The sequence below is a fragment of the Myotis davidii genome, unplaced genomic scaffold (assembly GCF_000327345.1).
Source record: "Myotis davidii unplaced genomic scaffold, ASM32734v1 scaffold162, whole genome shotgun sequence".
Taxonomy (NCBI): domain Eukaryota; kingdom Metazoa; phylum Chordata; class Mammalia; order Chiroptera; family Vespertilionidae; genus Myotis; species Myotis davidii.
Genome location: NW_006300036.1, coordinates 5,759,756 through 5,785,349, shown reverse-complemented (window position 1 = coordinate 5,785,349; position 25,594 = coordinate 5,759,756). Strand labels below are relative to the sequence as shown.

The following is a 25,594-nucleotide window of genomic DNA, read 5'->3' as shown; positions in this document are numbered from 1 at the left end:
TGGACCAGAACAGTCATCAGGCACTGACCGAAAAAATTATTCATTTCTGTAGATTCTTTTAAATTCTGAACATGAAATGTATGTTAATAAACACTGGGTTGCCAGAGAAGCCATCCGCTGGTTACCAGCTTTGCTTTGGTCCCTCTGCGCCTTAGCGGGCACAGTCCCAACGCCAGCGGTTCTAGGGGCTCGCCTGCTTCCGCTCAGGTCCCTGCCTTCCTTCCTAGCTTTCACCTGCTGCACTGCCCGCTGCGACCCGCCCCTCCCAGCCAACCCGGGCTGGAGAGCACAGGTACTCTGGCCCGGTGTACCCAACACTCGCGGAGCCGCCCTCTGGACCCCTTTCATAGCGGGGCGGCGGGCTGACGTCACGGCGACGTGCTGTCGTAGCGGTGGGAGCGCAGGCGCGCTTGTCGGGAAGGAAGCTTGAGTTTGCCGGGTGGGTGGGCGGTGGCTCCAGCGGCGGCGGGGGGGCTTTTTTTTTCTGGGGGCCTGGGGGTCTGGGGCCAAGGGCAGTGGTGGTTCCCGGAAGTGGAAGACCCTCGCGTTTACCCAGGGCTAGACCTCAGCCCCCCGGGCCCACGCCCTCCGCTCCCCGAGACTGGCTGCCTGTGTTGGGAGAAGGGCCGGGAGGCTCGTCCTAGGGAGGGTACAGTCCCAGGGACAGCAGAGCGGCCTTCAGAACGAAGTCCTGACCCGGCCTGCCGGGCACGGCGGGATTTCTTCGCGGAACAGCGCTCTTAGCCTTGCGGCTGACTTTTAAGCGCCCGCCTTATGACGTAGCAGACCGTCCGTGCGTAGTAGGCCCTGGGCGCTGTGCGTGAGAAATGCTCCTGGAAGCCTCGGGACATAATCCCTTCTCCAGGGCCCTATGTTCCAGGCGCTAGGAAACCCCTCCAGGTGTGTGGCCTTGGGCAGGTGGTGTAATGGTCCGCGCTTCAGTTTCCTCTGCTGTGGAATGAGGACAGCAGCCCCTCTGGAGTGGTTTAACACAGGAGATTCAACCAGGGCCAGGTTTCCGGTGCAGGTGCTTAGTATGTGCTGCTGCTTGTTGACTGAGAAACCAGAGGTGGCTGGTGCTGGGAATCAGGTCTATTGAGGAGACAGTTTCCATATAGATCAGTGGTTCTAAACCTTGGCTGCACATTAGAATCACCTGGAAATCTTTTTTAAATCCTGATTTCTGGGCCTTATACTCCGGAAATTCTGTTTCTTTGTTACTAATGTTGTGGCCTCACCCCATAACAAACAGAATTTCCGGAGGATGAGGCCCAGAAATCAGGATTTTAAAAAGATTCCCAGGTGATTCTAATGTGCAGCCAAGGTTTAGAACCACTGCCCTATAGCCTCATGCATAGGAAGGTCTCAGGTGGTTTTGAATGAAGTGCTTGGAGTAGTTTGAAGCACCCCTGGGTTCATTGTGGTGCAAGGAACACGCCGCAGAGAGCCTGTTTGCTTTTAAAATTAGTTTGGTTCCCTTCTGCTTGCAATAAAAATGCCATGGTCATGTTTGTAATTCTTTAACATCTAGGTGTCCATTTTTTTCCTCTCTTTGCTTTGATTTAGCAGTTGACGTGTATTAGTGTGGTTTTTGTATCCGAAACACCCAAAGGTATGAAAAAATGGCTTTGTTTATATTATTATTAATCATTGTGCTTGGTCTGTACAAATGATGAAACCCAAAAATCTGGGTATAGCAATGAACTTGACATAACATCTACCCACTGAGCACAATTCTGTTGGAAGTCAATAATTGTTTTCCCCGGGGCTCTGGTTTAGTCAGTTTATGACTACGTTGAAGATGATTTGTAATAGCTCTGCAAAGAATAGGTTTCAAAAACTGTTTTAAAGATAGAGTTGGTTCTATACAGATGATTCAGGCCTGCAAGTAATTTTAGGAATAATTATTGATTGACTTGGGATGATAATTTTAAAAAAAAGATGAAAACATTTAGAGGGAAGACTGGGGGTGGGTGGGAAAGCAGCCCCAACTGAATGAGCCAAAGAGGTCCTAAATAAAACAAACACAAAAACCCTCGCCTGTAAGTGCTTCAACTTAGTTTTGTTCGAACCTAACCACAGCTTTGGCTGGCAAAGGTTAGTCTCATTTTATAAAAGGAAAAAACCAGGCACGTTGTGACTAAGGATTGCCCATGTCAGGTGGCTCACAAGGACAAAAAACTGATGAATCTTGCTCAATATTCTTTCATTTTAATATGTTGCATCTGGGTCATCAAGGAATGGTTAAATTATATTCTGCCCTGTACCCTGTTTGAAAAGGAAGAAATAATACTTTTAAAAGTCTGGTCTAAGTTAATTTTGATACTTAAAGGGATAAGCTATCATTTTCTGAAACGTGGAGCAATTGATTCAGATAGTAAATGAGGTGTTATATTTGATCACTTCTTTCTGTACTGATCTCTTGCTGTTCTGGCATTCTAATTCTAATTCCTTTGCTGTTCTTCATGTTTTTATCACCAGTGGAAACAACTTTTGATTTCTTCAAAAATTTTTATAGAGAAAGAATGTTGAAATTTCATCTCTCTGAGACCCTAATAACCAGTTTCACTGCTTCTGTTCTCCTCCCTTCCATATGCCTAATTCCATTCTCCAAAATACCACTGGATTTGTCTTTTAAAGATGCACTTCTGACCTGTCATTCCCCTGCTTAAACTTATTTGATAGTTTGTTATAACCTTTAGGAAAAAATTCAAGCTCTTGAGTTTGGCATGCAGTTACTGTTTTCAGTGTGTCCAGTCTCACCTTTTGCCACTTGCGCTTGCAGTTCATGTTCCCTCATGATTCCTTGCTTTTGTTGGTGCTTTACCCTCTACCTGGAATGACTTTTGCTGTTCTGTTTTGCCACCCTCAAACTTGTCTGCAGGACTCAGCTGGGTTCCACCTCCTCCGGAAGTCTCGCAGGATCCTGCCAGTTGGTGTTAGGTATCCTCCTACATGCTTTCATGGCATCCCATGAGTTCCCTGTCACAGCCTTTAGCACACTAGAGTTTAGTGGTCTGCTCACTGTCTGCACTCTCTTTACATTGTATTCTCTGCCTTCCAGGAGCCCAATCTTATTCATCCTTCATTTCCTTGTACAGAACATATTTTATTTTTTAATATAAAGAGAATTTATAATACTAGTGTTATTAAAACCTGACTGGATTAAGGCAAGTTTTTGTTATTTTCTGCTGTAGAGATTCTTATTTTTATTAATATTTTAGCATCTTATGGCTTTGGTTGAAAACTGAGTTCTATCACTTATTTGTATCTTGGGCAAGCTATTTAACTTTTCTAAAACTTGTGTTTTTTTTTCATCGGTAGCTTTTGGATATTAATAGCAACCTGATTAGGATTTATGTGAGATGATGTGTATAAGGTCGGTCAGTGCTCCATTAATAAATGACAGAAGTTGTCCTCATGTTGAAGAAATGGAAAAAGCTTTCTGTTTATCTGGCAAAGGATGCTGACTTTACTTGGTATTAGACAATGTCCTGAACAATTTTTGGCCAGTATTCTAGTGGATAATTGGGTTTTATGTGGGGCTCCTTTCTTTTCAAAAGTGTCCCCATTTGAGTCTAAATTATTTGGTCACCCTAACATATATTAGATCCTAAACTATGTCCTTCAGTGTGTTAGGTAATTTTTTAGGGCAGAAGGTGATGGATATATTTGTTACTACAGATTTAGTAGCAAGTTAAAAGAAAACAAAAATATGAGCATTTATGGAGTAATTCTAAACTGCATGATTCTCAAATATTAAATGTTTAGGATTCTTGGTGGTTTGGAGCAATCAGGGATATTTTGGGAAAGAGGAGGGACGGGCCTTGAAGTAATCAGTATTTACAAATCAGTCTCTTCTGATGTCAACTTTTTCCTATATTATCAAATCTGCAACCCTTTTATATTTAAATTTCTTTTTTTATTGGACAGAGGAGTTAGGTAATTACTTACAGTCATGTTCCGCATAATGAAATTTTAGTCAACATTGGACCCCATACACAATGATGGTTCCATCCTATCTAATAAAAGAATAATATGCAAATTGACCATCACACCAACACACAAGATGGCCACCCGCATGTGGACACAAGATGGCCTGCAGGGGAGGGCAGTTGGGGTGGACCAGGCCTGCAAGGGAGGGCAGTTGGGGGCAACCAAGCTGGCAAAGGAGGGCAGTTAGGGGTGACCAGGGTGGTAGGGGAGGCAGTTGGGGTGGACCAAGCCTTCAGGGGAGGGCAGTTGGGGTGGACCAGGCCTGCAGGGGAGGGCAGTTGGGGGGGACCAGGCCTGCAGGGGAGAGCAGTTAGGGGTGATCAGGCCAGCAGGGGAGGGCAGTTAGAGGCGACCAGGTCTGCAGGGGAGAGCAGTTAGGGCAATTGGGCCATTAGGGGAGCAGTTAGGCGTCGATCAGGTTGGCAGGGAAGTGGTTAGGGGCATCAGGCAGGCAGGAGAGCAGTTGGGAGCCAGCAGTCCTGGATTGTTAGAGGGATGTCCGACTGCCCATTTAGGCCCGATCCCGGGCAGTCAGACATCCCTGGAGGGGTCCCAAATTGGAGATGGTGCAGGCTGGGCTGAGGGACACTTTCCTCCCCAAGCCCCCTCCCCCCCCCGCATGAATTTCATGCACCGAGCCTCTAGTAAGATTAAAATGGAGCTGAAAATTTTCTGTCATCTAGTGATGTTATAGCCATCCTAATGTTGGAGCACAACACATTACGTGTTTGTGATGATGATGCCGGTGAAACGAACCTGCTGTGCTGTCAGTCACATAAAAGTATAGCACATACAGTGTTGTACAATACATAATATGTGATAATAGATGAAGATGTTACTGGTTCATATATTCACTCTACTACAATTTTTTATTGTTATTTTAGAGTGTATTCTTTCTACTTATAAAAAAAAATTGCTGTAAAACAGTATGCCATGTTATGCCAGCAGGAACCTCATATATCTATTTACCATGTTTCTTGACTATATCATTTCTCTTGTGTCTGGCATAATCTCAGGTTGTTTTGTACAGTAACATGCTATACGAGTTTGTAGCCTAAGAGCAATGGACTATACCATATAGCCTAGATGTGTAGTAGGCTGTACCATCTAGGTTTGTGAAGTGCACTCTATGTTGTTCACAGAACAATAAAATTACCTGACGCATTTCTCAGAATGTATCCCCATCATTGAGTGGTGTATGAAATTCTCTGTATCAGAAAATTTTTTTTCTATTTATAGTAGCTTTTACTCATAAGATCAATTTTCTATTTTTGGTTATTTTTTACTTTTTGCCTATTTTCAAATTTCTTATACATTTTTTTTTTCATATGGAGTCTAAAAGCCTTACAATTACTACTCTCATAAACTTTTGACTAGTGTCTAGAATAGTGAGAGAAAGGAGAAGCTTTCCTGTATCTATTTTGTGTTCCTTGCTGAATATTTCATAGTGAATTTTCTGTAGAAGCTTTGTGTGCCTTTGTTTGAAGCCAATGGGAGCTAATTTTCCAAGAATTATGTTTGGCAAAAAATATCTGCAAGATTAATATGCTTTTTTCATCAGAGAGATTAGTTTTAAATATATATTTGTCTGCAGATGGTTAGTTTAGAACAATCTAGGTGCTAAGAAAGGTCTCATGGATTGTGATCTTGCTTTTCTCTGACCATGGCCATCATCACAGTCCCTGTACAGCCATCCCTCAAATGTTTGTTACTGGCCAAAATGGAACATAGTTTAGTGAGTGTAGCTGGATCAGCATAAACCCATGACCACTCCTGGAAAAAACTTTAAGAACATGCCTTTTTGTTAGAGGACTGGTAAAGTCATTACTGTATAGGAAATTTAATTCTTTAAACATTAAAAATATTTTAAAATTACTAATCTTTAGGGATTTGATCATTAAGTATATATGCAAAATATGTGTCTTTGTTTAACCACAAACAAGTTGTTCAAAAGTATTATTTATACATTTGTCAATTGGCAGTATATTCTACATAATTGAAATGATTTTCTTTTGAAACATCTGCTTTTCATACAATACATTTGGTCCACTTATAATGATCGCATTTTTAATGAAGGTAGGGCTTTTTATGCTAAAGAAAATTACTACATTGTTATTCAGCACACATATGCTTTTGGTTATAGTATTGTCACAACACAAAAATAGTGGAGTGCCTTGGAACCTCGGAACAATTTTTATCCTGGAAAATACTTCTAGATTGTAAGACTGTGACTGTTGATATTTCAGTGGAAATATCTGAGATTTGATTTATATTTTTCATGTTTTGAGGAATCAGTAATGAAGATAACCATTTTAATGTTGGGCTAAAAGTCATTCTAAAGTCCCTATTTTTTCTTACAATGTTTTAATTTTATTTGTTTACCCTTTAAAAAAAGACACAATTACTTTTATAGGTGATGAAGCAGAAAAATGTTGTGTGATTTTATCTTGTGATAAAACTTTTAGAAAAATTGTATAAGTCGCTGTCAGTAGCCAACAAAACCAAGTAAGAACTCATTAAAAATACAGTACCAAACTGAATCTTATAAAATATTTCCTACAAATTGAAGATCCCTAACCCCTCACATTGATTTTAAAAATTTTATTCCAAATATAGGAACCATTTTTCTTTTAATGATCCCCCAAAAGATGAATCAAAGGGTGACTAAGTAAAGTTTTTATTCATCCTATTCATTAATTGCTTTAAGACTTGAGTCCTCTCCTTCAATTATTGCTTAACTTGTACAAGGCTTATTGGTGCAGAGAATTCCAATATAAATAAGACATTCTTTCTTGAGATTCTAGTGTACAGAGAAGCAAATATTTAAACAAATTAATGACTGAAAGATATAGTTCCTCTCTGAGTGGAGTAGCTATTGCAACTGAACAAAGCAGTAGATGATAAAATTCTCTTGATTGCAGTGACTTATCCAGAGCATACTCTTTTTCATCCTTAAGTTGGTTTATTTAATTTCGTGTATGTGTATGTTTTTAATTCTTATAAACTATAGATAGCTCAAATATTGTTACTCCCTAATAATGGATATTGCATGTTGGCAGCATTCAAGTAGATCATCTTAGACTATTTGTAGGTTTATTCAAGCAGTTCCATTTGGATATGAGTTTCTGGTATTTCCAAAATATGAGTATGCTTTTCATTGGTCTGTATCCTAAATATTTGCCTCTCTGATACATATAGAATCTTCACACAAAAGTAGATACATTTTTTACAGACACTTTGGAAGGTTTATGAATTGTTAATAAAATATTGTGAATAACTCTCAACCGGTAATCTTCCATTTACCTAAAGTATTGAAAATTCTTAAACATATGTATTTTATAACACAAATATATAAAAATAAATTACAAAGAGCTATCTCTGAAGAAATGCAGAAAGTCTTAAATATAATATTTGATTTTGTATAAACTGAAGTCAAGACACATTACTATATATTAGAGTTGTGAAAACAGCCTTAATGATTGCTGAAATACTAACACATTACTTAAACTGGAACCATTTTAAAGGAATTAATAAATATTCACATTTAAAAAATGACATCTCCAAGTTTGGGTGAAAAAATTAGATTAGTAAAATTTAGAAGGAATAACATCTCTCTAATCATTATCACCAAAAACTACCCTAGATTGAGCTTGGAAATAGGAGTAAGAGTTTAATTTTGAAAGGTCTACTTTCAAAGAAATGACTTACCTTTTTTTTTGTAGCTATTATTGTCAAATACTTTCAAAAATATGTTAAATTTTACTGGTCTATGCATAATTAATATACATTTCTTATTGGATGGATCCAATGAAACAGCACTATCATTAACCCATGGTGGTTTTTTTATAAATATGTTTTTTATAAATACAAATATGCTCTAAAGATTTTTTTTTGGAGTTTCATTAATGTGTGGTAAACTGTGTGGTATGTAACCCATGTTTTTTATATCCGTTTTCTAGTCTGACTGGATTAAGATATTATAATACTTCAAGAAATCGATTTATAAAAGTTTCTACATCCTATAATCATATATAGAAAATAGTGGACCTTTTGGAAACTGTGTATGGATATTGACAATTGTTGAATGGTTGTGCTGTGCAATTTTGATACTATTTTAAATTAGTATCACAATTAGTGGCAGTTAAAATCCCTATTTGTTGAGTTTCGACTGTGAAATATTTTTTTACACATCTTTAGATTTTTATTATAGGGTAATAACATAAAAAAGAATCTACTGAAATGATAAGTCTAATAACGAAATTATTTCCTAACTTTCAGCTTATGTGGAGAAGTTGTGGAAGCCATCTATAAATTCATGACCGAATTTATGGAGAAGCCTGCAAATGATGGAAGTCATTCAGAACTGGTTTCCCATTTTAAAAGTAGACCAGAAAAAGAACATTTACCTCAGCACATCAGTGAAAGTCATCTCAGCTGGTATTCTCAACAATAGGGGATCTCTAATTTTCTGATTTCAGTGTTTCATGTTTTGCCTATATTGTAAATTATTTGATTTAAATACAGCATTCTTCCTAGAATATCATCTTCAAATCTAGTAGTTAACATTTATTTAATCTCATTACAGTATACTCATTTAGCAGAATTTGGCTAGTTTTTTGGAATCTCATTGAATAAAATTAAAAACAAAAACCTTATTTATTAAGAATTTGTAAGGTATAAAATGTTTTAACTAAGGTAAATGAAGATATAAATTCTGAAATACTGGAAATGTAGTGCCTGAGCACCAATTTGCTGTCACTTGCTATATTGTTATTCAACAAATACCTGCCATATTTTGCTTTTTTAGGATGAGGCATATACTCATTATTTATATGACATCTTGCTCCCCTAAATGACAATCTTAACATACCATTGTTAGTATGGATGGTATGGTCCAGCTTCTAGTTTAGCTTGTTATAAATGAAAATATTCAGTCATGTGTAATCATTCTTGACTTTCTGCCCATGGTTTTTAATAATGGGCAGTTGTCATTCATGGCCAGCATGTTCTTAGGCTCATCACTTTAAGCCAGTGGTGCTTAAGAACACAATCTACTTTTTATATAGTCTCTAAGATGCCATCAAGTGCTGACGAGCCATTATATATGTTCCGTAAAGAAAGAGAAAAGCTGCCAATTAAAGAAAGACATGGGATTTTATTTATAAATATTGAAAAAGCTCCTTAGTTATACATAGATTTTTATTCCAAATAACTGTGCTTTTATAAAAATGTACGCATAATAAATGAGTTTAGGTATTCTCAAAATTTCTCTGTACTTAAGTCCAACTCTTCTAAGTCACTTTTTGACTCAAGAGTTGTCCTTGTTGCCCTAACCGGTTTGGCTCAGTGGATAGAGCATCAGCCTGTGGACTGAAAGGTCTCAGGTTCGATTCCGGTCAAGGGCATGTACCTTGGTTGCGGGCACATCCCCAGTGGGAGGTGTGCAGGAGGCAGCTGATGGATGTTTCTACTTCTTTATCCCTCTCCCTTCCTCTCTGTAAAAAATCAATAAAATATATATTTAAAAAAAGAAAAGAGTTGTCCTTGCTTTTAAGACTATTGGTGATAATGGCATTTTTTAGGAGCATCTCTAAATGAAATAAAGTTCCTTGCTGCTAGACTCTAAATTACAATATGCAGCAAGCTTACATTGAAGTCTTGCTTCTGTAATGTTGCTAAACATTCCTTGTTCACCAGCTCCCTCAGCCCTTTTCTATTCCTAGAGGTTAAAAAGTGCTGTACCCCATCTCTGGGATATTCGGCAAAGCATTAGACACTTATTCTATAAGCATGAGGCACATACAGGATAGACAGCTAAAGACTTCCTCCTGAGTGACAAAGATTGTAAAAAGCATCCTGATTTCAGGGTATAACAATGTGACCTCCCCCACCAAAAAAATTTAGACTGATACACAGTAGTGCTTAGGTAAAACATAATGAAGAAGGCAAATACTATCAGTTTTGTCCTGAATGAAAATTATGATAAAGCCAAATGTGAAGGATTTTTAGATATATGGAGAGCTTTAGTTTTTTGTTTTCCACTTGTTTAGATTATTCATTCTCCTTGGGAAATTTTTGTTTGAAGAGTAGTAAGTTTCAAGAAAGGGTTTGGGCATAAGGTCTAGAAAGAGAAATACTTTGGGTTTGAAATAAAGGAGAAGGAAGGGAAGAAAAAAAAGACAGATACTCCCACAAATCGTTGTACAAACCAGAAAAGGGGTGTTGAATAATGATCAAATGGCACAGTGAAAACACTGCTGTTGGTGCTCTTTATGTTTTATATATCTTACATTTTAAAAGCTGTCTTTCTGTTTACAGTAAATGTAGAAAAAATATGGGAGTTTTGAAAAGTTCATTACATTTTCAGTGATAATTTACTGTTATACTTTGCAGAGCAACTTATGGAACTGTAATATTTAGGTAAGCTATGTTATATATACATAAAAATATACCTCATTTATGTGACAGATTTAACTTAAATTTTGTTTGTGCATATCTAATTAGTCTGAAGGAGGACATCCTAAATGAAAAGACTGAGTTGGAAGCAACATTTAAGGAAGCTGAGTTGGCAGCCTATGCTGTAGAATCACTTTTACCATGTAAGGACACCATTGAAGAAATTAGTTTTGAAAATGTGAGTACTTGACTTGTGAACATCTAATAAAATGAAAAGTTAGCATAATATTCAGATTGCACTAACTGAGGTCTCATACCTTAAAGTAGTTATGCTCATTTACTGGTATTTGACATAAAAAAAATGCAGACTTACCAGTGTCCTTTATTCCACAATTCTTTTCCTCAAAGGTAGTCTCAGGCATGCACTTGATAAGAGGCTCAGCTAGAAACTGTTTACATTGGTGCTTGATTTACCTGGAGTTGAATTAGAGAGACAGCTTTTCTCAAGAGTGAGTTTAAAACCAAAATAGTCTGAAAGATAAAATATATCTGGTTTCTGTAATGTTTTGTGGAACAGAAATCTCTAAAATTTCAGTGCACTAAAGTTTGAGTTAGGGACACAAAATAGATTGTAAACTATTGGTTTTATCAAAATAAATGTCAGAAATATTTTATAGTTTAAGCTCTTACTTTGATTTCATTTTACTTAAGGTACTATGTAATAGAGTCTATTACTCTTAATATACTTGGCAGTATTTACTATTACTATGTACAAAAGAATGATTTTGTTACTAAGAAAAATGTATTCTTTGATAACGGTAATATGTTTTAGAGTGTCTTAATACTATGTCCTAACTATGTATGTGGTTCTTATATTTTGTCGGGCTAATCTTTCTGCATCCAATATGAAGAAGAACTTTTAAACAGAAGGAAATATTAACAAAAGAATTAGATACTTTTAAACGTGTGAAACGAGCTTTAGAACACCTTCCTAGGCAGAATACCAACAAGTAAGGAATGTTAATCACTAATTTAATAGTGATATGTCTCACTTAAGGCTATATTATTTTTCAAACTGTAGAAATTAAAATGTTGGTATATTTGAGATGGAATTTTTGAATTTTTGTTAGAAATGGCAATCATTAAACTAACCCTTTTAATGTTTCATAAATAGTTCTACGTGAGAGCAGCATATTTTTGTAGAAATATATTTTCATTATCTCAAAAACTTTGTTACAATGTAATAATTCATTTCAGCCGATTATAATAACATACTCAGAATTTAAGCTCTGTGTACATTACATTTATACATTCATGTATTTTTATGGTACCAGTTTTGTTGTGATATAATTCACATTCCATACAATTCACCCAATTAAAATATACAACTCAGTGGCTTTTAGTATATTCACAGAATTGTGTAGCTATCACCACAATCAGTTTTAGAGCATCTCATCACTACAGAAAGAAACTCATGCCCTTTAGAAGCTCACCTCCCAGCCCTCCTTAGCCTATGATACACGTTCTGTTTCTATGGATTTGTTGATTCTGGATAGTTCATACAAATGGAATCATTTAATATGTGGTTTTTCGTAACTGCCTTCTTTCATTTAATAGTGTTTTCAAGTTTCATCCATGTTGGAGCATGTATCAGTACTTATGATATACCATTTTTATTTATCCATTCCTCAGTTGATGGCCATTTGAGTTGCTTCTACTTTTTGGCTGTCATGAATAAAGCTGCTGTGAACATTCATTTATAAATTGTGTGCACCCAGAGAATGAAAACGTGTACCAAGCAATTCCACTGTGTGACCTTATAGAGCATATGGAAGGGTTTCATGAAAGTTCATGAACTCTCTAAAATTGTGTATACAGTTTGCATTACAGGTTACAAGCATATGTGCTTGTAGGTGCAAGAAATGCATAGCTTTTTCACATTCTCAAGCAGGAATATAATGTTCAAATGGATAAACATTCTTCTTTGTTCTCATTTCAGATGTCTACATAGGATTCTGTCACTGATTTACCATAATTAAACGTAATTCTTATTGGTAAAATTAGGTTGTTTATACTTTTTACCTATTTATTAATAGCACTGTGAGCTTCTTCTGCATACAAGATTTTTTAGTGATTTTTATTTCATTGGCTTGTGTTATTTGATCTACTTCTCCACAATTTTTAACTTTACCTTTTACTTTCTGAGACATTATTTAGAGATTAATTTAGTAAATTAATTAATTTAATGAATTGTGGACAAAACATCATTTGGAACACTTAGGCAAAAATTCTCCTGATGTTAACATTTTAAAAAATCTGCACTGTGCATTGCAGTTGTTCATATTAATTTCTTAATTGATGCTTATTCCACTTTCTATTTTTTATATGGAGAAATGTAATTTGTGAGCACTGATTAGAGCATTTTTTTTCACAGATAGGTGACAGTTTATCCAGCATATTAGAGGAGCTAACTGATAGTGAAAGTGAAAATACTGTAAGTCTTTTTACACTTGTGTCTATTCTCCTGACATTTTTTGTTTGTATGCTGCTCCGCTTTATAAAATTAACTAATGTTAAGTTACGATATTCCTAACTCTAACATTATATTTGCTGAAGGATCTTAAGAAGAAGGTACTTGAAAAGGAGACCTATATCCAAGAACTTTTATGTTTGTTTCAGAATGAAAAGGTAAGCAGATTTTGAGCTTAATTCATTTATTTTCTTAATATTGACTCCTTTCCCTTCTTTCCATCCTGGCTCTCATATCCTCAGAAATAGACACAAAAAGGTTTTTAGATTATTTGGGTATTTTACATAGCAATAGCCTATCTTAATTTTTTAAAAATTTTTTCTGTTAGATTTTTATGGTGTTCTGTCAGGGTACTTGGCTTAAATCACTGTATGTTAGGAACTGTGTATAAATTTGTATTATAGAGCATCTTAGACATACCTGTAATTTTACTTAGGAGCATAGATGGGAATTTTTAAAAAGAGATAATTAAATAAAAGGAGGGACGAGAAAACATCCCAGATAGCTGTGCATAAAATACTTACGTAATGGGGTGTGGGTATCATGGTTTATATAAAGTGTTACTTTGCTTTTTATCAGTTTTTTAGTTAATGTTTAAATAAAGGTAAAGTTAAAGATTGTGGAGAAGTAGATCAAATAACACATTTTTTCTTCTTTGTTTTAGGAAAATGCTTTGAAAGCTAGCCGTTTTTCACAATCAGTTAAAGTAGTTCATGAACGACTACAGCTCCAAATACATAAAAAGGAAGCAGAAAATGATAAATTAAAAGAATACATAAAGGTTATAAATATTAATCCTTTTTTTATAGTTTGTGATTAAATTAATGATCTACTATAAAGCCTTTCCTTAATTCTGGAATTTGGTGGTTTTGAAATAATTCAACTTAAGTGCTGTGGGAAATGTATATTTGAGGCAAATCTGAATCTTAAGATTTCTGGGCTGCCTACAGACTTGCCTTCAAACCCTGATATTAAAATGCTTCCTCTTTTTAGTACCACTCTAGGAAGGGTTTGTAGAGCTTGAATTACTTAAAAATCCTTTTCCATTATGTAGTTAATTTATGTTTATTGTGAATTATTTGTAACATTAAAGAGAAGATTAAAATAATTCACAAACTGAAACAATTGTTTACATTTTGGTATATCGTATTCCAGTCTTTATTGGTGGGGAGGAGCGCACATCTATGCATACATACATACTCTCACACATATTTAGTAAGCATTCAATAAATGTTTATTATTTTTGTGTTCATTAATGGTAATAACTTTAAAAACAGTTATCCTAGGTTTGGTGTTTAGATAATCAAGTGATCTCCTTGTTACGTAGGTTAGCAGTATAAATAAGAGGCATTTTTTGGTTTAAACTGGATGGTTTAAATATTGTTTAGGAAGCCCCACAGTCACTTGCTATAAGAAGTTGAGGTTGCTATGATACGACACTAGCTATCTGGATTTGCTGCCATTATTTTTGCCAAAGGAAAATAAGTAGTGTTCTCACTTTCAGAAGAGAAGTGTACAAACCCCTACTGAGGGTGAGGACTTCTGGGTTAAATTAGTTTGCTTTTGCACTCCTGAATCTTAGCAGCTGACATCTGCAATCTGTGGCACATGTTTCAAGAGGACACTTGTTGTGTTTCTTTTGTTTCCTTCAATGAGCTTTTGCCCATCAAAGGCACATTAACAGGCTTATAGGGGATGGAAAACTTTGTCCTCTGTCCCCCTACATATGCTTTTAAGCACTTCCCCCATAGATGCCCTGTGTCCTCTGCATCAGTGTCTTGGGGCACTGCCTATCAATTAAGAGTTGCTTTTGCATTGCTCATGATGGTAAATACAGGGGATTACATGTGATTTAATATCTCAAGTAATCATCTACTATAATTTACCATACTTACACAATTTTTAATTATGTCCTCAAACAGCAGTTGGGGAAGTTTTTGAAATTATTTTCTTCAATTCAGAAATGAGCTATTAAGTGATTTTAAGAAGTTAACAGTTACTTTTTATATTCCTGATAATTTGAGGAAAAAATGGAAGGCCAAACTCCTAAGATTTTGCAAGGACAGCCTCCTGTCCAATATTTGAAGTTCAATTTACTTTTTAAAAATTAAACTGTTTATAAATGATTAAAAGAAGTTGCATTTGGTTACTGATTTTTCTACATTCCATCTTCCACACACTTCAGGAATTTAAGGCATTAAGAAGTAATTGCAGGTCAGAATTCATTTCTTTGATTTAGGTTTAACAAGTTCTTATTTTAGAGTAACAACTCTAAATGAACTCAGTTTTGCAACATAAATCTCAGTGTGTTTTTTTAGTATTGTTGACGCAATTCATTATATTAGACCTTTTAAAAATATAAGTTGCATTATAATTCTCTGAGAACTACCCCAAAGATTCTTTGAACTCATTTTTTTCTAGATCTTTATAAGAATATTTTCACATTTTGGAAGAGACAGAATAATTATCTTTATAATATGCAGTGTTAATGGTTCTTTGGAATTGTGAAAAGGCAAATAGTTGATTTTAAATATGTGTCTATTTGGCAAATGACTGTGAGGGGTTATTTTTTCTGAAACTAAAAATAATTCAGTAGTTTCGTTATACTCCTAGTGCTAAAGTGTGGGATTTGGTAAATCTAGTGAGAAAGTTTTGACTAGAACCTTATTAAAAGAAAATGTGCTTCCCTTTTGGTGTTTTAAAAGGTTACTAGTATAGCAATTATTCATGGTGTGATGATGACATCCTGTGGTCTCATAGAGGAATGACAGCTGTATTTCCTGTGGGGTCTTTGTTTCTCTTAAGTAGACACCGTACTGCTCTTATTTGTTCCCCCTCAACTACTCATTAAAACATTCCCTGGGGTTTTTAGTTTAAGATAGATTTTTAAAGACAGCTTAAGAATATTTTGCTTCTCCTATATACCTAGTCACTCTTCAAAGAAATCAAGTCTTTAAATCTTATTTAAGATCTCAATTTTAGTAGAAGTTATAAAGCAGTTAGTTATTGGTCATAGAGTTAAGTAGTAAAGCCCCATTTTCTACTGTGACTTCTTTGCTTTTTAAAAAATTAAAATGATTGTCTCATTGAGACTAAATTCTTTTCAGCACTACACAACTTTCTGAAAATATATAAAAGCATTAAAATCTTAAGTCTTTAAATTCTTAGATACTTAGTACTCAAATACTTTAAATATAAACTCTTAAAATAATTTGGGGGAAAAAACATGAGAGTAGTCACACTAAATCATATTCATCATTAACCCAGCCTAGTAGCCTCTCTCCTTATGTTGTCAAGAGGTATGTCAAGAAAACAGTCATGCTGTTTAATACCATCAAACGCAATAGACTGAAACATGCCTTCAGACGTCTCTTTACCCTCACTCTTCAGAACTGGTAGTCATTCCTTTATGTAACCTCATTGAGTCTTAGAAGAATAACTTCCACCACTACTCATTGGGTAAAGCAGTACTTTTATTGTCCTTGATGAACTCTTTTAAGTGTCAAGGCATGCCCCTTAATTCTGCTAAATTAAAGTTTGGTAAATACCTGTATGTTTATCTCATCCATACCCTTCATGATCTATAGATTTTGATCGTATTTTTGGTGAACTACCAATTCCTTTGAGCTTTGTATACCTATTGTTTGAGTTTTCTCTAGCTTAACTATTGTTCTTTTTTTTTAATTCAAGATAACTGGTGCTATGTGTAATAGACTAGATGTGAAGTTCTAGTTAATCACAACAGTTTCAAGGAAGTTTGTGTTTGTACTATAATCAGCAATATTATTATCCATAGTGAGAGTAGCATTTGTTTTATGTAGAGTATGTATTTTAAATTTGCATTCTATAACTGGTTAGAGATAAACACTGGTGAAATCATCTATCTTCACTGTTTTGTTTTTTATTAATCGTGTGATGAATCCTTTAATAATCTCATGTGGAAGATTATTTACATACTATTGCAATGTTTACATAAACATTGGAGTTCTAAAAGTTTAATTGTTGCTAATATTTTTTTAGAGTTTAGAGACCAAGATAGCCCAATGGAACTTGCAAATGAAAAAGAATAAGCATGAGACAGCAGCAATTAAAGAATCAAGTAAGCAAAAAGCTATGGCCCTGAAAAAGGCATCTAAAATATACAAACAAAGGCTTGAACATTTTACTGGAGACATTGAAAACCTTACTTCCCAGATTAGAAACCAGGTTAGTATATAGATTCTTTCTTACTGAACTATTTTATGTACTTAGTTTATGCAGTTAATGTCATGATGCTTAATATAATAATTTTATTCTTCTCTTAAGGTTACTGATACTAGAAAAACTCTACTCATAGTTTTTTGCTGTAGTCTTTCTCTTGAAAGATTACATAAAATGTCAAATTTACATATGGAACTATATCAGCATTTCCTTGGGAACTTAAAGGCTATGTTAAGTGAGTCCCAAAGCATCTATGACCAACTAAGGGTAACATTTCATACATATTTCCCTTTGGAAACTTACAGTGCACATTAGCATATTAGAGGCCCTGCGAAGACTTCAAGTAAGAGTGAAGCAGTGGAATGAAGGGTATTGAACTCAGAATTTCCCACCACTTATTTAACCGCAGAACTCTTCTTTTACCCACAAAACAACTCTTGGAACTGCTTCTGAGGAACACCAGTTTGGGAAATGCTGATTTATGTTATTTGACCATATGTCTTTATTCAGTAATTCATTTAAACTCTGTAATGCATTTAAAACCATTCTCTGACGTAAACACACCATGTGAAAGTTATCTTTGCATGTAGTACAAAGTTGCAAATGGACTTAGTGCTTTGTTGTTTTTAACAAATTATTATATTTACTCAGATACCAATTAATAAAATATTTACTTTTTAATGTCTCATTGGTATCCCACCTCTTAGAACCTTATGTTAAGACTTACAGAATTATTAGAGGTTTTTCGAAATGAAAACAGACTTGCACAAACACTTATGTAAACAAAACAACATTTTATAAACTTAAGTATTAACATTTTAAGACTAATAGTTAACCTACCTACATTCAGAAGACTTTAACTAGTTAAAAGAGTTGAAGACTAGGTTCAAAATCTAGATGATCGTAGACCTAGTTAAAAGCCTGAAAATATTCTTGAGTGATAAAAATCAAACCAATGAATTCATTAACATTCTTGGGATTTCCTATTTAAAAAGCGTCATATCACCCAGACCCCAGATAATAGTATAGGAAAGCTCCTCTGCTTGTTAACCTTGTGACTTTGGGTAAGGTACTTAATCTCTCTAGTCTTTACTTTTCTTATCTATAAAATAGGGAATAATAATTCTGCCTATCATATGATTATAGGGAGGAAAACAATGAGAAAATATATGTCAAGACACAGTGTATGGCCATACTATAAATCGCAATATTAGCCTCCTTTCTACCCCTCTAATGTGTGGAGTTGGTTTGTTTCACTGTTTTGTTTGCTGTTGCAGATTATTCAGGTATCTTTTAAATTGACATCTCTTCAGAGGAACCTTCCTTGACTACTCCTTTTAAAGTAGTCCCACAACAATTAATTATATCATGTCTTAACTTTTTCATAGCATTTATTTTATAGGTAAAATTTCTAAGTATCTTTATTTATAATATAACATAATTACCCAACTTACACTTCACAGTGCATATTAAAATTCATTTACATAGAATTTGAAAACAGAATACTCTTCTTTAATATAGCAAAAATGTAACTACAAATATAAACAAAAATGTCTTGTGCACAGTAGATGCTCAGTAAGTATTCATTCAGTGATCAGATGAATGATGGAAGGAAAGGCGCAAGCACCCAAAAAGTGTTAACTATTACCATTACTATAGTAGTCCCCCTCTTATTGGTTGATTCACTTTCCACAGTTTGTTACCCTTAGTCAACTGTGGTCTGTAAATATTAAATGGAAAATTCCAGAAATAGTTCATAAATTTTAAATTGCTTGCCGTTCTGAAATTTTGTGCTGTACAGCTTTGTCTCACCTGGGTTATGAATCATCCTTTTGTCCAGCATATTCACACTGTATACACTCCCTGACTTTTAGTCACTTATTTAGCCCCAGTTATTGGATTGACTATTGTGGTATCACAGTGCTTGTGTTCAAGTAACCCCTATTTTACTTAATAATGATCCCTAAGTATAAGAGGAGTGATGCTAGCAATTCTGGTACACCAAAGAGAAAGCATAAAGTGCTTCCTTTAAGAGAAAAGATGAAATTCTCAACTTAGTAAGGCATTTTATTATCTCCCATCATCACAAGAAGGATGAGTGAGTATGGTCCAATAAGATATTTGAGAGAGAGACCACATTCACATAACTTTTATTACAGTACTACAGGCCCAGCGTACGAAATTCGTGCACAGGTACAGTCCCTCGGCCTGGCCTGCGATGAGGGCCATCTTTCCTGGCTTCTGGCCCGTGTTCGCCACCACCCATCCCCAGTTTCCCAGTTCCCCATTCCCCATCAGGCAATTGGGTCCTGCAGGCTGGGGGCATCTCCTGTGTTAAGTGTCTGCCCCCTGGTGGTCAGTGCACATCATGGAGACTGGTCGTTCCACCGTTTGGTTGATTTGCATATTACCCTTTTATTTTATAGGATATTGTTATTGTTCTGTTTTATTATTAGTTGTTGTTAATCTCTTACTGTGCCTAATTTATAAATAATACTTTATCAGAGATACGTATGTTAGGAAAAACATAGTATATGTAGGGTTCGGTGCTATCTGTGGTTTTAGGCATTCATTCAGGGTTTTGTAACGGATCCCCTGCAACTAAGGAGGGACTACTTACTTCTGGATCTTCTAATTAGTGATTGTTGGCATTGTTGTCATTCCAGTGAATTTGATTTTCTATAGAATGTAGATGGGGTACAATGGCTATACAGTTCACTGGATTTGCAAAGAGTGGATTCATTTGACATTAAGAATCTGTTTTATGCCAGGCACTATTCAAGGCCCTACTAATGAATAAAACAAAAATCTCTACCTTTGGGAGTTCACATTCAAAGTGGATATGCCGCCACTACCACTTTCATCTCTTTGCTGACAGTAACAGTGTTTGAAGGCCAGTGGGGTGACCTCTACAAAACAGCTTGGCACCATTATAAAATAAGGCTGCATTATTAAATGCTGTGGAATTAGGGAATTACACATAGTTTCTTTCTCCTCTGATGTTTGTGTGGTTGTTGATGTCTTCTGTATATAGAATGCAAAATGAAAACTACAGTAAATAGATATCTTCATTAGTTAGGAAACATTCTTTGAAAATAGTTTCAGCAACATCCTTAAAATGTTAAGTTAGAACTGCCACTACATGCATATAAAACAATAGTTACATAAAGATATTATTCTTTCCTGTATACAGAGTTGTATACTGCAATTTCCTATAAGAATAGTTCCATGCTTTATAGGATTTTTCCTTGTTTATAACTTATTTGTGTTTAGGGCCCTCTACAAAACCAGAGTGTTATTAAATTACAAGATGAGTACTTTATGTATTTTTTAGGAAGCCAAGTTGTCTGAAGCAATTTCAGCTTCCAATGCCTGGAAAAGTCATTATGAGAAAATTGTAATAGAAAAAACCGAATTGGAAGTTCAGATCAAAAAAATGAAAAAGTAAGAAAATAAACCCTGGATATTTGCTTTTAAGTGTCTTATTTTCTATATATTCTCTTCAGTATTATCATTGAAAACTATCATATATAACTTGCTTCAAAAGATTAGTTATTGTCTCACTTGATCCTTTTATTTAATCTTGTCCTGAAATGGTATGTGTGTGAATGAGAGAGAGAGATATCTCTGGATGACAATTTAGTTGTTTTATTGAATAGCAAAGAGAATGTTGCATAATTTTTCATTGGTATTTTCATGGTTTCTTAGTAGTAGCTTTATATAGATGAATGCTTCCTATTTCCCTTGTTCTATGACGTCTGTTAATTTTTGAAACAGTGAACCCTACCAAAATAATTTCAGAAACACTTAAAGTGTATTCTTTGAAATTTTAGTAACTTTTATAAAATATATAATTTATTTTATAAAGGCAAATCAATAACCTTTTGGAAGACCTGAAGAAAATGGAGGACCAGGGAAAAAATTCATGTGAAGAAATTCTTAGAAAACTTCACTCTATTGAACATGAAAGTGAAACTCTGAATCTCGAGAATACAAAATTAAAGGTACTGTGTGTTTGTGTGTGTAATGACAACTTAGTCTACTTAGTACAAGTAACTTAAAATAACAGTATATTTAGAATAATGCTGTTATATCATTTTGTCCTTTATGTTTCTCAGAGTATTAAAGTGTATTAAAATAAGAAACTTCTAAAAATTTACATCTATCTGATTATACATATTTATACACACGTATTTGTACATAAGTATTAAGTTTTATAATTGTATACAAAGGTACATGTTAAAATTGGTTTTAGCAGTATTAAACAACATTTAAGAAGTTGAATGACTGTCTCTTTGTCTCAACCTAAAAAATTTACTTATTCTACAATTTTAGCAGTTAAGTGAACCATTCAAAATTACATGAACTTTAATGCATAAGCTTATTTCTAGGTGTCATGGTTACGATATGATATAACCTCTGCCGTGGTCTGTTTGAAACCAGAAAGTATGTTCTTGGCTGCTTCATAACCAGAAAAAATTTTCCAACTTAATCAGATCCAAGGGGTGATTGGTTTGTGTGTGTACCAGAGAATAGATGAGGAAGAAGCTTTTATGTTTTCTGAGAAAAAAGATATTTTGAGTTCTCAATCAGAGGTACATGTAACCAGATGAGACTTGACTAAAAATGATGGTATAATTTTCAATTTCATAATGTTATTTTTGGAGGACAGTAAGTAGAAAACAGAAAAGAATCTGTTTATGTAAAACAAGGCCAGTGTTGGCAGTTCAAAGCTGATATGGCATCAGATAACCTAGCCTCCGTTAGGTATTACTACTCTGCCATTCCAAGGTCGTGGAGCTCATCCTTCATGGTTAAAATGGTTACTGGAGCTCCTGCCATGTAGTCAAGTTTCAAGCAATATGTCACTCTACTTTTCTACTTATTTAGACATACTGTCCCACATAGCTGCAAAGGAAACTAGGGGCTGTAGTATACTGGTTCTCCTTAGCTCTAGCCAAATTTGAATATTTATTATAGCCTGCAATTTGTTCAAGGTGTTCTGTATCTTTTCCTATAGTTTAATTAGGCTTAAAGTTTTGAATTCTATTTTTTTCAGTATCTAAATCTAACCTTTCCTTTAAAGGTCAGCTCAGAATCTTTAGAAATCTCTCCTTATAAACTCTTATCTTTGTCAGCATAGGATGCCCAGGGAAGGTGTGGCATATACTTACCTGTCAATGAATATTTATTGAAGAAATGCTTTAACCCTTTGTGGTCATATTAAATTTGGACATGGGTGTCGTACTGGTCGGAATTAATTTCCATTGAAAGAGCAGTGATTAAAATTCTGTGAAGTATCTCCGAAGCGTGTCGATTTCTTCACTCTCAAAAGGCGACTGACTCGCCACGGTGTTTTGCATGGCGAGTGTGGAACGACCGCGTTTGTTTCTATTGAGTTTCGATATCTCCGATTTGTCGGGGCAATGTTTTGCTTCGTGACAAGGTTGCTTAGGCACTTAAGAGCTTTCAGAGAAATTATGAACTGATACATGAATGAATAGAGTTAAGATTCGTATGGTTCCTTGCTGTGGTGGCTGAGAGCAGACATACGACCAGAAGGTAAAAAAGCTTTGGTGGCTGAGAGTAGACAAATGACCGCAAAGGGTTAAATGTTTCATCCAGGAACAGGAAATTTTATTTATTATGTTTATTTTCTTAATTTCCTTGATACTTTTTGGAGATAAAGGATTAGATGAATATTTCATTAATTATAAATCTAGTTTTTAATTACATGGGAATTCTATTTTGTATTACATAGGTATAAAGTCATTGAGTTGAAGTTTATATCATATTTTATCAAAAATGCAGAAACATGTATTTTTAATGCATTAGTCTTTGAATTTTACTTAAGAAGAAAATCCAGTATCTGTTATTTATAATGTATAATTGCCTAAAAGTCATGTGTTATTATTTTAAATTGCTTTAGGATAATTTTATATTTTAAAGTTTCTAATGCTTCCAAGCCCAGTGAACTCCTCTATGAAAAAGAACACAAGTTTATTTAGAGGGTTATACAGTTCTATTTATTTATTACAGAAAGTTGGAAAAACAGAAAAGCACAAAAGGAAAACATTTAAAATCACCTGTAACCTCAGAACAATATAACTAAAGTTACTATTTTAGTATATGTATAATTTTTGGGATTTTGGACTACTTCCATTTTTTTTTTGCAGTTATACATTTTAAAAGTTCCAGTCTTTTAATATATCCATTTTCTTAGGATAAATTTCTAGAATTGGAATGACATGGTCAAAGGGAGGCCCGTTTTTAATGTTGGTTTACTTTTCTAAATTATCAGCCATAAATGGGTCCCTATACTTTTTTCAGTATTAGGTAATTTTATGTATGTATGTATGTGTATGTATGTATGTATGTATGTATTTTTGCTTGTGAAAATCATTCATAGCTCTTCCTTTTATTTAGTTTTGTTCAATATAGAAATACCTTACATTTTCTGATTATAAAAGCAACACATGCTTCATTGTAAAAATTCAGACAATACAGAAACATAGATAGTACTAAATCCCACCCCCCAGGAGGTAACCACTGCTCACCGTTTCATGTCAATCCTTCTAGAGCAGTGGTTCTCAACCTTCTGGCCCTTTAAATACAGTTCCTCATGTTGTGACCCAACCATAAAATTATTTTCGTTGCTACTTCATAACTGTAATGTTGCTACTGTTATGAATCGTAATGTAAATATCTGATATGCAGGATGGTCTTAGGCGACCCCTGTGAAAGGGTCGTTCGACCGCCAAAGGGGTCGCGACCCACAGATTCAGAACCGCTGTTCTAGAGATTGCCCCATTTCAACATGTAATGTCTATTATTCTTTCTTTCTATTTTAAAACATACTATTTTCTCAGAAGGTCAACGTAAGTTCAACTGACCTTATCCTTTGATGATCTGAATGGATGTTAGAGTTACCTTTCAAAGAGAGTAATACAATCCAGATTAAAAGTTGGGATTTGTTACTGCTCAACACAGATCAGATTTATGTGCAGAATTGTGCCTGGAAACAGAGGTTTGGTTAAAACCGATATTTCTGGTAATATTAGGCAATTTTAAAACAAATTTCTCCAGATTTGATAGGTGATCTCATCTAGTGTTGGGTCTTTAAATACCATCTATATCCTAAGGCTTCAGATTTATGTCCCTAGCCTAGACCTTGACCCTAAATTCCGAACATGTATTCTGCTGCCTACTTGAAATCTTCACTAGGATGTTTAACAGGTATTTCAAAGTTATGTCCAAAACAGACCTCCTGCATTCCTCAAAATAGTTCCTCCTACTCTTTCCTCATCTCAGTTAATGCCAATCATACTTTGTATTACTTAGTGTCCTCCTTCACTCCTTTCTCTCACATTTGCTTCCAGTATGTCAGCAAATCTACTTCATATATACCCAGAATTTGACCACTTCTTATCAGCACCACTGCCATTATCCTGGTTCAAGCCATCATCATGTGGCTGCTACACTGACTTCCTAACTCTTCTCTTTGCTGCTTTCGTTGACCCTGCAGTAAGCATTCAGTTTGTATAGAGAAAAATAGCAATGCTTGCTTGCAAATGATTGGAAGATAGCATTATTTCCTTCTACCAAAGGGCAGGCATGATGGCTGCCTGTTACAAGAGATTTGAGTCCCCTAAATTCAGCATTGCTTCTCTGTAATGCATTCCACTATATGTACAAGTGTCATCCAGCCTTTTTTATGTTGCTCTGTAGGAACTGGGGCTTAGGAAACTAACACAAATGCTAATATATGGCCATTGCTATTGCTGGGAGTAATAAAGTCCTGTGTCTCTAATCTAGGAATCTCATGCTTTTTGCTGGTATCTATGAAACTGTGCTAGGTTGACTTGTAAAATAGCACAAGTTAACTTGGAGGGTAAAATCTCAGATCTTAAAGTTCTTGATATCGTTTTTTGATTTTATGTTTAATGGGGTTTTGCTATCTTCAGATTCAATAAAATTTTTTGTGAAAATTTTTATAGCTTTGTGGGTTTTTTTGTTTTTGTTTTTAATCTTCACCCAAGGATATGTTTCTGTTTTTTTTATTAAATCTTTATTCAGATTATTACAGTTGTTCCCCTCCCCACCCCCATAGCTCCCCTCCACCCGGTTCCCAACCCACCCTCTGCCCTTACCCCCCCACACTGTCCTCATTCATAGGTTTTTGTCCAGTCTTTTCCCACCCCCCCCCATACCCCTTCCCCACTGAGAATGGTCAGTCCACTCCCTTTCTATGCCCCTGATTCTATTATATTCACCAGTTTATTCTGTTCATCAAATTATTTATTCACTTGATTTTTAGATTCACTTGTTGATAGATATGTATTTGTTGTTCATCATTTGTATCTTTACCTTTTTCTTCTTCCTCCTCTTCTTAAAGGATACCTTTCAGCATTTCATATAATACTGGTTTGGTGGTGATGAACTCCTTTAGCTTTTCTTATCAGTGAAGTTCTT

The 25,594-nt window shown here is 35.1% G+C and overlaps 1 protein-coding gene across 3 annotated transcripts in view; it reads left to right on the top strand.

The window, feature by feature from the left end:
- The first annotated feature begins 551 nt into the window (after positions 1-551).
- The window catches only part of ODF2L (outer dense fiber of sperm tails 2-like), a 38,470-nt gene continuing 13,427 nt past the window's right edge, over positions 552-25,594 (top strand). The window contains exons 1-9 of one of the 3 annotated variants that reach the window (XM_006776258.2): positions 552-900; positions 8,275-8,433; positions 10,501-10,630; positions 12,827-12,886; positions 13,009-13,080; positions 13,587-13,703; positions 16,943-17,128; positions 20,457-20,566; positions 20,991-21,126. In XM_006776258.2, the coding sequence (XP_006776321.1) occupies positions 872-900; positions 8,275-8,433; positions 10,501-10,630; positions 12,827-12,886; positions 13,009-13,080; positions 13,587-13,703; positions 16,943-17,128; positions 20,457-20,566; positions 20,991-21,126 (999 nt within the window). In that variant the 5' untranslated portion in view covers positions 552-871. The remainder of the gene's footprint in view (positions 901-8,274; positions 8,434-10,500; positions 10,631-12,826; positions 12,887-13,008; positions 13,081-13,586; positions 13,704-16,942; positions 17,129-20,456; positions 20,567-20,990; positions 21,127-25,594) is intronic. The other 2 variants (XM_015572125.1, XM_015572126.1) reach the window with 2 other exon arrangements.